The following is a 14,642-nucleotide window of genomic DNA, read 5'->3' as shown; positions in this document are numbered from 1 at the left end:
CCCTACGATTATTTCGACTCCTGACCTGAACACTTTCAAGTATATGAAATAATCGATTATGCTTAGTTTTCCGTGGTCTTCTTCTGCTTCTATTTACAAATACATTCGCTTCATAAATTTGTTGTTTTCTTCTTTCTCTCATTCGATTCACATGCCTAAACCATATCAACACATTTTTAAGTTTTATCGATACCTTTCCCCTTTGACCTTTTAACGATTATCTTAGCCTTGCATTATTTCCTTCCACCATTAGAACATCTACCATATATCGTACCTACATTTACAGTGGCGTGCATCCGTATAGGCAGAAAAACAGTGCCTACCTCAACTTACCCGCGTGACATAAAAACACAACCAGTACCTACCCTTCCTTACTAAGTAGTACCTAGCTTACCTTACTAGATACCTCTACTGTCTATCCTAGTATGTAGTACAGCTTACTTGACTACCTATCACTGCCTAAACCATCTCAACATACCTTTCTTAATTTATCGATAATGCTTATCTCAGCCTTGTATTATTTCCTTATACCATCATTAAAATATCTATCAAATATCGTACCAACATTAAGGTTATATGAAATATATCCATTTATCCATTTTTTTCTACTTGCTTTATAAAACATGCATCGCAATAATATAAATAGACTACCAAAAAAACCGTACAGCATTTCATAACACAATTCAAATATCAAAATACCTGGGCGCACTATTTCGGCGCTGGTCGGGAAAGAAAAACACCTCGAAAGTTTCCGGCCAATCAGAACGCCCGGCCGGCAATCGAGCGAGGCCACGCCCACACGGAATGCTCCAATCGCGCGCCCCCAAAATCCGACGTCTTCCGGAATCTGCCGAGCACGAGCTTCGGAAGATTAAAGTTGCTACCTTTGGAAAACTTTTCGGCTACAAGTGTTTTCGGTGATGGATCTACCGCCAGTCACACACTTTCAGTGGTAGAGAGAGGGTGTGTCGGACGAACAGATTTTTAGACAACATCTTACGAAAAGTTTGACATTTGAGGAAGATATAAACATCGATAAAAACAAAACTTATCTACAGTGTGTGCTAATAAACAATAAATAAAATCAGTACTTGATTAAGCTACATTCTTATAGAACGTGCAGTGAATAAAATCTAATTTTATACATGCCAATAAATATTTAGGAATAACAATTTTAAATAAGTTTTCAAATTTAACGAAAGGCTTCTTGGATGTATTTTCACATAGGTATATTCATACCACACCATGAATTTTTAATCAGCCGATAAAAAAGCAAATGACCCATCGTTGAAATTACCAGTGTATGAAAAAACCTTGTTAAGTGGTTCGTGTGTAACTTGGAGTATGCTTACGTCGTAAATACGAGTATTTACAAAAGACTGAATATAAAAGCTTTATCGAAAACCTTGTTATGGACATTTACAGTCTAAAAACAAATTGTCCAAAATATACTATTTGACATTTGGAGCTCAGAAAAAATATTAATCGTTTCAACTCTAACTAAAAATCAATCGACTTTGGCAATTTGATACAAAATATCAACATATATATTTTTTAAGTTTGAAATAGAAACAGTTTAGATGGTGGTTTTTGATATTTGGTAAATCAAAGTACAGAAAAATTATTAGACATTTGAAGCATTTAAAGTGGTATAAGACATTCGTAGCCCAAAAATAGTGTTATTAGACGTTTGAAGAATAAAAATGTTGTTGAAAATATTTTAAGTGTTCTAAGACACTTGAAGCCCAAAAATAGTGTTATTAGACATTTGAAGACCAGATACAGTGTTTGTAGACATTCGAAGCCCATAGACAGTGTTATCAGACATTTGAAGCCCAGATACAGTGTTAGTAGACATTCGAAGCCCAGATACAGTGTTATCAGACATTCGAAGTCCAGAGACAGTGTTAGCAGACATTTGAAGCCCAGATACAGTGTTAGTAGACATTCGAAGCCCAGAGACAGTGTTATCAGACGTCGGGACGTGGCGTCCGGGGTCCGGCATGCGCTCGTGAGGCCGCGACATGCTGCCGTACCAGGCCGTGGCCATGGACTACGCCGTGGCGTCGGCGGGCTTCCACCCGCGCGCGCAGGGCGTCGTGCCGGGCGTCATGGGCCTGGCCGGGCCGGCCTTCACGCACTCCTGGTTCGTACAGCCGGCGGGCGATCTCTGCCGACCAACCACAAACCAATCACATCTCGAACCCGGGCATGTTATGTTCATATATTTACTCTTATCATTACTTATTATTTTGATTATTTTTTTGTTTTGTTATTTTTTTTTGCTTGTAGTAAGATTGGGTAATTTGGAAGGACGTCTATGTAGTTTGGAAGGAATCGCATTTTGGGAAACATCCGTCGTATGTGGCCAAAGAGTTATTTTATTCACAACATTTTGAGTGTGTCCAAATACTTGTTCACAAAATCTGGATTATCTCCAATTACAATAAAAAATGCTCAGACTTCCATATTCTTCTTCATCTTTGATGAGGTGTCAAAAAAATGATATGAGTTATTTTGTTTATTTTTTATTATGAGGTCAAGGGATCTTGCATCCCTTATGTCACTGCGACCATATTGGATCTATTTTTACCTCCCTCAGTTTCATAGCTCACTTTCAAGGCCTACATGAGTCATGTAGCTCACTTACCAGGAGTACAATACTTGTGGAGGTCCTCACCAAAGAGTTACATCTCCAATATTGTAGGTACAAAAAATTCTCCAAATGCAAATTTGTTCTATTTACTGTATTCTATCGTAATCTTAATTAAAGTTGCGACAAAATGTGACCAATTCTGTGTTAAACCAATATAAAATCATTAAATCACACCAAAACGTAACAACCAAAACGTACAAGCTAGAATTCCTGATTACCGTTGAACGGGGCTACTTGAACTTTGATGTGTTACTTGAGCCCAGTACAAAAAAAGAATTAGATCTATATTTGATCTACAAAAATGAACGTATCGACATGATTCATTGTTTCCCGGATAGGTGACACTTATTGTCACGATATGTTCATTATTGTAGACCAAATACAGATTTAAATCTCTTTTTTGTACTGGGTTCAAGTAACACATCAATGTTCAAGTAGCCCTATTCTACGGTACTTAAAATCATTTATAATGGAAATTTAACGTTTCGGTGAGGACCTCTACAATTGATGTCCGACTTTCTCTGGGGAGTGGGTTCTTTTTAAATGAAAAAAAAAATTACGAAACCAATTTGTTATGAAGGCAGAAATTGTGTAAATATAATTTTATAAAAGAAATAAACTCGACATCTCTAGGTTTTATTTTATGGCAAAATAACATACAAATATCCACAGATGTCATTGCTATACATGTTACATCATATCAACTGACAGACGGACTTCGACGTTCATTAACGTCCATACTCCCTCCCAGAAAGGTTTAATTAATACTTGTATTTTGCTGGTTTATATAGCGCCACTTTACAAAATGTCGTCATGAGAGATCATTTCATTTTTATGGTATATCTGAATTTTAGCTTAATTCATAAAGATGGATGTTTTCAAAAACTCACTACCAAATTATTGTAGTAATTATCTTGTCCCAAATTACCCAACTTTACTCTAAACGTATATCTAGGACCATTATTTAAGAACAATCTACACACAATTAACAAATGATTTTTTTCCGTATCTAGAAAATGTTATTTGAACCTCGATTTTTTTATTGCCAAATCAAATCAATTATCAAAAAAGTATTTTATTATTCGTATGATGTATTTATTCTTCTTTTTATCTTATTATTTAAAACTAGGTTTCAAAAATTCCATGTTATATTACGAACCTACTACTAAGGAATTCAATAAAAAAACTCAATTATATTTTGAACTTTGTGAAATACTACGTAAGGAATAAGTATTTGGAGACTTTCCTTTTATTGAAACTAATACACGATGCATTTGTTTATCATTCCATTTCAAACTTAAATTATATCACCTACAAAAATAAACAATAAACAATAAGTGTAAGTCCCTCTTTAAGGACAAGAGCTCTCTTTGTTGAAGAGAACTGCATAATTAATTTAAGATTGTAAAGTAAAATGAATTTAGTTTAAAAAAAACTCATTTAACTTTTTTAAATAAATTAAATAACAACAATTGTAAAAGAAGACGTTTTTAAAAGTGGTCATTGAAATACAGTTATTTGTTTTGCAGCTTCACCGAACCCTTATTATTTTATTTATTTGATTGTGAATTGGCGATAAAGGTCCAAGAATTATAAAATGAAACACCATTTTTCAGTGGGTACTTTTTAATATTTATTTCCTCAGTTTTTGTTTGTAATTTAACTTTTCAGTTTTTCCTCATTTGCAAATCTCTCACTCCTTTTAACAACGTCATATATGAAAGATCGTAAATTTTCAGTTATACATATTTTCGGAATGCCCAGAAAATGTACTATATCCCAGCAAAAGCGGCAAATTTGTAACATAATATTTACCTGCTACAGGGCAGAAAGTGCTGTTTTTGCATTTTTAGAAAATGTTTTTCTTAAATTAAAAAAAAAATAAAATACATATTTTTCAAATGGAGAAAAAACCTTCAGGTCTTACCTAAAAAGGTGTTTTCCACAGTAAAACGTTCAAAAAGTGGTTTTATATTTATTTTTAATACATTTTATAGTATTCTTAAACTATAAAAACGTTCTCCTGAAAAATCAAGTTTTTTGATAAATGACGTTGTTAAAAGGAGTGAGCGATATGTCGTATCTTACCTTACCACATTTTTATAACAAAAAAATAAATTGCTTAAGATTGAATTTACTTAACTAAAAGCATTGCTTCATTTGGGTTTTAAATTAAGCTTGTTTCAGGAGAGCAGTCCTTCCATCAACATATGATTTTAAAAGGTTTTAAATAAATCTCATGTCGATGAAAAAACAATCCTCTTGTTCATTCATTATTGTTAATTTAAAACCCTTGTGTGACAATTGTTTTAACTGAGTCAATTGAATCATAAGTATGAATATATTATGGAGTGTTACAAATTCAATGCTGACATCACTCACAAAATAATTTATTAAAAAATACAACTTTTTAACTCACATTTCAATTAAGACGTTTATTAGGTAGTACATTATTTTTTTGTTGATATACGCTAACTAACTAACTAACCATCACGCCGCTTCTCCTAAGGGGTAGAAAGAGAGGACAGAACGTCACACCAAGCTGTCTTTGCAAACAATCTTCGCTCTTTCCACATTCACACATCTCCTAATATATTCCTACCTGCCGATTATTCCGACTCCTGACTTGCAACGCCCAAGTATATCAAGTATTATGCTAATAATAATACATACATATATGCCTTTGTACATAAAAATAATGTGTCTTCTATCTGTTGTATTTTACAAACTTGATATTATTACATCGATTTCTGTCTTTATGCGTATAAAAAAAGTACCGATAATAAGTAAGTACTAATAAATTTTATTTGAGTATTATTGTCTAAGGAAATAATTTCAAACGTAAGCACACATATTTTATAAGCACTTTTAAATGTCCGTGAATTGTTAGCCTGATTGATAATATAAAAAAAGTTCATTTAGGTAATTTAACGTGAATTGCTGAAATTTAAACTTTATAAGTAGTTGTACCCACCACTATTCTACCAATTACTGATTTGGGAGTCTATAGTTTAGAACAGCCACACACTAATTATTTTCCGAATCGAAGGACACATCATTGTAAACGAAATCCACTTATTTTTATGACCGTAATACGGTTTAATTCCTGCCGGTAATTCAGTAGCAGTATGTCTGCGAACGCTGGTATTGCAATATCAATTGGTTATTTTATTACATTATTTTTTACGGCCTAATACACTTTTTACCACTCGATTTTCTATAGATTCATACCGCAAACCGCACCCAACAAAAGAATCGACAAAATCGACAAGGAAACTTAGCGTAAGCCGGTTTTTTACCCACTTAAAAAAACGGTTTTAAAAAACCGTCTGTGAGCAAAAGGTTTTTATGCGTTGGTGATAATTTCCATGTTTTTATTTTATTTTATTTATTTGCTCATTGTCTGGGTGAGAGATGAAAGTTCACGCGGTCCTTTTTGATGACATTTTTATATGGGTTCAATGAAGATAGATCCTTTTTTGTAACCCTCTGTTTGAGTATTGAATGGCAAACGCTAATCCTAGTGGCAAAATCATTTAAATGTGCTCAGGTAGTTTAAAAAAAAACACCATATCGCGCACTCCTTTCAAGAACGTCATAAATCAAAATACTTGATTTTTCAGGAGAACGTTTTTAAAGTTTAAAAATATAATACGATGTATTAAAAATAAATATCAAGCCACTTTTCGAACTTACTGTGCAACAGATCTTTTTAGATAAAATCTGAAGGTGTTTTCTCCATTTGAAAAATATTTAGTATATTAAAAAAAATAACTAAACAATACATTTTATTCAAAATGCAAAAACAACACATTCTGCTCTGCAGCGGGTAAATATTAAGTTTAAAATATGCCTCTTTTGCTGGGATATAGTACATTTTCTGGGCATTCCGAAAACACGCACAACTGAAAATTGACGATTTTCGATTTATGACGTTTTTGAAAGGAGTGAGCGATATGTGTCTTTTGAGGTAGCCTACGTATGAATCATTACAACCATGATCTCACACTACAGTTATGTAGGTAAAGTAACGCAACAGGAAAAGTACGAAAAATAAGTATCTTTATTCCTTGATACAAAAGCATTGTTATTTCGTTTATTTGTTATATATATGTAAATTTATAAACAAATAGACATTATTTGATGAATTCATAAAAACAATTTACGTATTATTTTTTTGCAGAGACCTACCAAGCCACCTCTTGTCTTGTCGGTGGAATTCTTTTTACATAGGTTTTTAAAAAAAACTATTTTACTAGAATATACATATTAAAAAAATCATTTTTTTTTAATACCTATATTTGCTAGTGAACATTAGGACGCTCTCAACATATTTCAGGCGTTTATTAAAAGTTATTAAATATGGATAACAAATTGTAAAAATATTAATTAAAAATGTGTTTGTTTTTCAGTTAGGTAGTTAGAATTATCTTTACCGTGTTTTCGGTATCTGACTCAATTGCATTTAACTAAAAAGCATAGAAATACTTCCTAAAAATGGAATATAAATTTATATCAAGTTTTAAAAATTTATTTATTTATTTATCTTTCAAAACATATTACATACACAAGTCATATATATAATATTCCCGATGAGTAATTTCTTTTTCTCATTTTGGGACATGGGATTAAGGTTAACAAGACTGGAACACAAATAATAAAGTAAACATTTTTTTAAAATAATATAAACAAATACATGGCAAAATATAAAAACAATAAAAGGTATAGTAAAAAGGCATAAGAAGCATATATAAAAGAAATAAATCAGAAAAACATAATGTAAGACGCATATTCAAAATAAACAAATGAGAAAATGTAAAAAATAAGAAAATATAATAAATGAGAAAATATAAAAAATAAAACATTAGGTAAAAACAAAATATGACTAAACACTACATATATATGTTTCCACAAAGTATTTTTTCAGATCATTCATTTTGGATCATTCTGGAATTAAATGAATGCCTAGAGAAGAATGAATATGCGTATGTCGGTAACTAAAAATAAAACAATTGTATAGTACCTAAAAAATTGCTTTCTTAAATTTGATAAATTGTATCAAAAATATTCATCTCACAATGACGAAAATATTTTTTAAATAGCATATTTTTCACAATGAACTCAAACCATAAATGACATGTATAATGTGTATGTTCATTTTTGGCGTGGGAAAGATAAAAGTCAATAAGCATATGTGATTTTGTTTTGTTTTTTTAAACAATCAAATATTAGTGCTTGTAAAGCATAGTGGTTTGCGCATATTCAATCAACAAAGACAATCGATGATTCAACTTTATAAAGTACTTATGCCAAAGTGAATAAGACAATGATAAATTACTTTTTATCCTCCTTCTATACGAAACGCATTGTTAACATGAAAATAAGCCAGAAGTTAAACAACAAAGTATGATATAAAAACGCAAGTGTGAAATTGGTTTAATGAAATTTTTACTGACGATATTTGATGTTTTTATCTTGGCTTCTGACTGACATCAACAACTTATAGTGCATAGGGCATCTCATCTAAACGACGCGACGTTATCTTTTCTTTACTTTTAATCACAAGGCAAGGCAATATTTTGTAATATATTATATAAACCTTTTCAGTATTTTGAGGGTCTTTGAAAACATTATTCATCTCTTTTACCACATTCATAAACTTCCTCATACATACCCGTCGATTATTCCGACTCGTAGCCTGACCGTTAGTGTTGACGTACTTGATGATGCCAAGTTTTCCTCGGGTTTCCTCTGCTCCTATTTCCAACAACATTCGCCTCATTAATTTCTTTCACCGTTTTTTCTTCGTTCCTTCCACATGTCCAAACCATCTCAACACATCTTCTCTTCTTAATTGTATCGATAACACTTTTATAAGCCTTGCATCCTTTCCTTATTTCACCATCCGAACATCTATGATATGTCGTGTTTGCCACACATTCATTTGAGAGATGGCATTTCGACAGCATTCCCGTCTACTTTCATACTTATTTAGCCCCAACTCCATGCCTCACTTCCATGCATTACATTTTCATTTAAATAAATTATTTTTACATTTATAAAGATCTCTAATAGTACTTACAAACTTGCGTACTTACATTTTCTGCGCGATGCTAGTATTCGAGAAAAACAATTTAAACTAGAACGAGTCTTAATGTTTTTTTTGGGCCATTAAAACGGCTATAAAACAATGCGCGATGCTACAATTGCCATGGCTGTGGAGGCGCGGAGTCACAAATCTATGCTCGATTCCTAGAAGTTGTCAACAGTCTGCAGTAAATTAAGTGTTAATTCACTAACAAGACACCGAGCACACTTTTTGTATTACTCCTGAATTACCCAGCGATACCATCTGAAACCTGTTTGGATTGATTTTTTCTCGGTATCACAGACTCTTTGCTGGCTTGACGCCCGGGTCCATTCATAAGCGAAGCTTTATGCTTTATGACAGGGATCGCGAATCTTTTTCACAGTGGGTAAAATTTTACAACATTTTTAGTCTGTCCAAATACTTGTTCACAAAATCTGGGTTATCTCCAATTACACGAGTTATTTTCATATTATTTTCCCAGACTTCCATATTCTTCTTCATTTTTGATGAGATGTCAAAAAATAATATGACTTTATTAATTTTTTTTTTGACATCTCAGCATAGATGGAGAAGAATATGGATGTCTGAGCATTTACGGGGCTTACAACCATCATAGGGTGGTTAAAGTGATCACTTTACACACGTATAACATTCACCAATTCTACCCATGATTGATATATTCTTCCATATTCTTCTTCATCTATGTTGAGATGTCAAAAAAATAACTTCTGTAATTGGAGATAATCTAGATTTGTGAACAAGTATTTGGACACACTCAAAATGCTGCCCCCATATTTAAATCCAGTCGCCCAGATCACTCCACCCATAAGAGTTGTTACAGCCGATCGAAGCGTTAGACGTCTATCAACCAATTCGTCTGGAATACACAGCTCTTTTAGATACTCTGGAGCCATTTCCTGTATTGATTTACGCATGAGTATTTCAACCCTTTCCAAGAATATGGAAGTCTGGACATTCACAAGGATTACCACCTGTAATAGGCTGGTTAAGAAATCACTTTACACGCGTGTAGCATTCACCAATCTACCCATGATGATTGACAACCACACTATTCAAATTTTCGGAACTCCTAGACCTATTAATCTTAACTTATCTTAACTTAATCCTAATCTTAGCTTGTATTTATTAAGATTGGCAGTGACAGGGATATCGAAAGCTTTTAAATGTAAATTCACAGTGAAATCGGGATACAATTTTATATTGTTTCACATTTTCAATAAATTTCGCAACTTAGTTAAAAAACAAAAATTGCTTTGCAAGAGCAGATCTGTCAGGAAGCCTATATGCTTCTTTACCAAATCTGGGCATGCGGTGGGACAGCGTTCAACATAAAAAAAGACCTATTGATCAATCTTAACTTTATTTAAATTTTATCCAAGAAAGAATAGCAAAAATGGACAGTAGGCATAAAAAGGTTGACGATTACTGTTGAACTGCTTTGTGCGGCGGCGTGGAAGAGAGAGGAATCTAATTTTCTAAGCGTCACGCTGAGTTATGGGAGTATCAAGGCACCTTTTCATGGTGATGCTACCCGCGGAACCATCGTATGTAAAACATGCGGTTGAAATAGCCAGCCCTCTTCGGCACCATTATCACCGGTATTCGGGTTTGTCTTATTTGATTCAAATTGTATCCTGTGTAAATAAATGATTCTAAAGTCACCAGAATCCTCGTGTCTTTAAGAAACGCCGGTAGAAAGGAAAAGTGATTGAAAAAGATCCTTGCGTGTTTTGTTGGTAAACGAAAGGACATTTCATTTTTCTTGTAAATTAATGCATTGTAGTTATTATGCATTGTAAACAATCTAGATCATTTTATACTGTCTACATATAATATGTAATTAAGTGTTAAATTATACTTTATAAAATAAAATAAAATTGTTTTTAACCGTTTTTTTTTTTTTTAATGTGGTTAAAAAAAGTTATATTTTTTATTAAGTTTATAAAATGTGCTACAAAGTATCTGCAAAAAACGTTCAGAAAAAGTTAAATTATTCGTTTGTTCAAAACCTTAAATCTTCTTATTTATACACTGATTTCTTTAGAAATTTTTAGACAGCGTTGCATTCAAATACGCGCATTCAAACGCACAATTTTTTTTGAAAAAAAAACAGATATTTTAGAAAAACACACGCAAAACCAAAAATTGTTCACGGCGGACAGCGTGCTTCTTATTATATTCGATTTAATACAATTTCGTTGTAATAATGTCATGATGGGTCGCACACGAGTTTAATATATTTTGACTTATTAACGAAAAAAATACACAATCAATTAGCATGGGCATAAAAGTGTATTTTGTATAGAAAATGCATCATTCATTTTGAAGGGAAATATGATGTCGGATAGATACTTTTCACGGGGTAGACTCATTTTCAAAACAATCACATCCACATTTGTAGTACATATTGAGATACTTCGTACTTACTACTACCATTTCTTAAAAGATAAGTCTCTTTATTAGTACTAGATGTGGTATTGATATCATATCAATCGATGTTAAAGCGCGTCAACTTTATCGAAAGGATAATTTCATCAGAACGCATTTAAAATCAACTCGAAGGATTAGTTAGCATTTTTACCAAAAGGGTTTATTTTGGTTAACACGAATGGTCATTTTAAGAGTGAGAAATTTGTGCAAGTCACTCCGTCTGATGCACCCAACATTATGCCTGTATTGGATACACACTTTTTTACATTCCATTATATTTTTAATCATCTTTTTCAATACGCTATCGACACCGAAGATCGGGAATCGATATTGAATCGATCGTATTTACGCTGAAAAAAATACGTTTGGTCGGTTGGTACTAACTGCTTTATTACCAAATATACAGAACGATTTCGTTTGTCATACGTCGACATTGAAAGACTGAAAAACTTTTGATCTAGAATATTTTTTTGTTGTATTTATTATTATAATTTATTCCGATTCGAATGATTTATTATGTCAATCAAGATTTATAACGGGTCTTATAATAAGTAGTTTTTTTATTATTATATAAAGCACAATATAAATATTTTTTATGCAAAATTCAAAGCAATAATTGATATTTCTGTGGAGTTGTGGTCCCGTGGTTAGTCTCGCGGACTTTTAAGTCAGGGTTTCTCGGTTCGAACCCACTCTACCACAATTTGATACCTATTTCTAATAATGAGCCGCTTAGGCACACAGAAATAGTATGAAATAGAAATATTTGTGTTAATAATAAGAACATAAATATTTCCATATATATAAAATTTAAAAAATATTGATAGTTAAGCATAGATAAAAGCGTGCAAAAGATTAAGAGCGCAAAATTAAACTTAAGTTAAAAATGGATAGATTTTACCACAAGTGAATACCGAATCAATTAATGAAATTATGTAAAGCATATTAAGATGAAAATATGAAAGTCTGACCATTTACGAGGTTTACAATATGTCATTAGATGATTCAAATTATCAAGTTAAGCAATGTGTAATGTTCACCTTTCGTGTGACACGTGGAACGGATGAGTGAAGAAAGAATAGTAATATTTATGAGGCGAATGAAGTCAGAAGTAGGAGTAGAGTTAGACTGAAGAAAACTTGACATAATTAAGAAATTCAGATTCTTGAATGTGGTCAGGCCAGATGTCGGAATAATCGGCGGGTATGTATGAGAAAACGTATGAATGCGGAAGACGCGAATATTGTTTTTAAAGACATAGTTGTGTGGCGTTTTATTCCTTTTCGTTCTAGATATTTTAATGCATTATTATTATTTTTGAAATACCTAATGTCCTAGTGATTTTGAAATCTAGCTACGGCTTTTGCAACACCGCTTATCATGGTCTTACTAAGGTTTCAACGTTGTAAGTTTTATAGCCTATGCTTACTCGTAAGTGGATTTACTCTTTATGTTTAAATAAAATTACTATTTATCTGCATGCATTTAAAAAAAACATATGTATGTAAATGTACTATTGTTCGATTCCTTTCGTATGTTAGTTGAAATTAAATAGATTTAGAAGATATTTAATACGACACACTTACAATTATTTCAGCGATCAGAAAAAAACGTAGCTATGGGAAAAACACCTAGTTCATTCACAACATGATACTGCGTCATCACATCTGTATCCCGTACCCAAATCAATTTGAAATTTTTACCCGTCCAAATGTTTGCGGTCAATCAAAACTAGACGGTTGGCTTTTTAAGGCATCTCAAATTGGTTGAAGATAATTTTTCAAATTTGCCCCGAGCGCTTTGGCTACTGTATCGTAAACTTAGACACTGACGAGGATTCTTACCACAAGAGCACGATGCTGCTACCGTTTGGCTTGGAAAAATGAACAACTTCCCTTTAAATACCCGGTAGATACATTGGTAAATTAACCAAATTTCTTAACAAATAATTTTATAGATTTACCTTTTTTACTTATTAATTCATTGGTAGATTTATCGTATTTCTATGTGTTTTTATTACTTACAAAAATACTTCAATTTCATATTATTTCTGTGAGCCTAAGCGGCTCATTATTAAAGATAGATATCAAATTGCGTTAGAGTAGATTAGAACCCAGAAACTCTTAAAGAAGTGTCCGCGACACTTACCACGCGACTTACAACTCGACAGAAATATCAATTACTGCTTTGAATTTTGGATAGAAAACTATTTATATTGTCCTTCATATAAAAAAACTACTTATCGTAAGACCCGCTGTAAACCTTGATTGAGAGAATAAAACATTCTAATCGGAATTAATTATAATAATAAATACAACTTAAAAATATTCTACATCAAGAAATTATCAAAGACTTTCTATGTCGATGTATGACAAACGAAATCGTTCTGTATAGACCACAACCCGACACCATTTTATTAGCATCTCTTCTTCTGTTCGTGTCATATCAGGTCCCGTGACGTCGAACCTGCTCTGTCTTTGCGAACACTCTTCGCCTCTTCCAAATCATGCATCTCCTCATACGTACCCGCCGATAATTTCTACTCATGACCCGGCCGCTTTCAAGTATTATTTTTTAAATGTCCATTTTAAAAAATAGTATTTTTTTCACTACAATTTCATTGAGAAAATAAATACTATATCTCATTGAGAGATGTGTTGAAGAATACATCAGAGAACACTCATGTTTACTTAATAAATACACTGATAGAACTTTTGTTACACAATACATACTCATAGTATTATATTCCGGTTGAAATTTACCTACGAAGACATTCAAGTAAATAGTATTTTGATTTCAATATTTCCTAATCACGTTCTCATTAGTTCTGGTCTCAGATTAATTAATTATTTATCTGCGTTCGTAGTACTTAGCGAGTGAGTACCTGCTACACATTACACGGTACAAATGTAATAACTTTCGAATCAACGCAACCCGACGGTCCATAGCTATACTGATATAACTCCAAAGAAGGCTGCAATTATAATATAATTTAAAAAAAAAGTTTATTTTCTCTGCACCAACAGTTTATAATAAATTAATTCTTCTTTTTTCTGGCTCATCCCAACTTATCGTCTTTGTAGACTGTTGGTATCAGTTCTTCTCGTCTTTGAGTTGTAGGTCCTTCTATCATGGACAACATAACTTTGACATGGCCAATTTCGGATCCTTTTCTTGGTGGGTTACAATATTTCGCTTAAAAATTTAAAAAGTTTAAAAATATAATACAATGTATTAAAAATATGTAAATATCAAGCCACTTATTGAACTTTTTACTGTGCAACAGATCTTTTTAGGTAAAACCTGAAGGTTTGTCTCCATTTGAAAAATTTTTAGTATATTTAAAAAAAAATTAAACAAAACCTTTTCATCAAAATGCAAAAACAACACTTTCTGCCCTATAGCGGGTAAATATTGAGTTAAAAATATGCCCTTTTTGCTGGG

At 32.4% G+C, this 14,642-nt stretch overlaps 1 protein-coding gene across 5 annotated transcripts in view; it reads left to right on the top strand.

Annotated features, from left to right (window-relative positions):
• trh (PAS domain-containing protein trachealess) overlaps window positions 1-14,642 on the top strand; it is a 395,076-nt gene that overhangs the window by 273,195 nt on the left and 107,239 nt on the right. The window contains exon 1 of one of the 5 annotated variants that reach the window (XM_088258586.1): window positions 935-2,146. The exons of 3 other annotated variants lie outside the window; for them this stretch is intronic. In XM_088258586.1, coding sequence (XP_088114712.1) covers window positions 2,025-2,146 — 122 coding nt within the window. In that variant the 5' untranslated portion in view covers window positions 935-2,024. Of the gene's footprint in view, window positions 1-934; window positions 2,210-14,642 lie in introns of those variants that run through there. One more of the 5 variants, XM_088258585.1, reaches the window with a different exon arrangement.

Source organism: Brachycentrus maculatus, unplaced genomic scaffold (genome assembly GCF_059751285.1).
Source record: "Brachycentrus maculatus isolate JH-2025_06_01 unplaced genomic scaffold, ASM5975128v1 h1tg000099l, whole genome shotgun sequence".
In the NCBI taxonomy this organism is placed as follows: Eukaryota; Metazoa; Arthropoda; class Insecta; order Trichoptera; family Brachycentridae; genus Brachycentrus; species Brachycentrus maculatus.
This window is presented reverse-complemented; position numbering and strand designations above follow the sequence as displayed.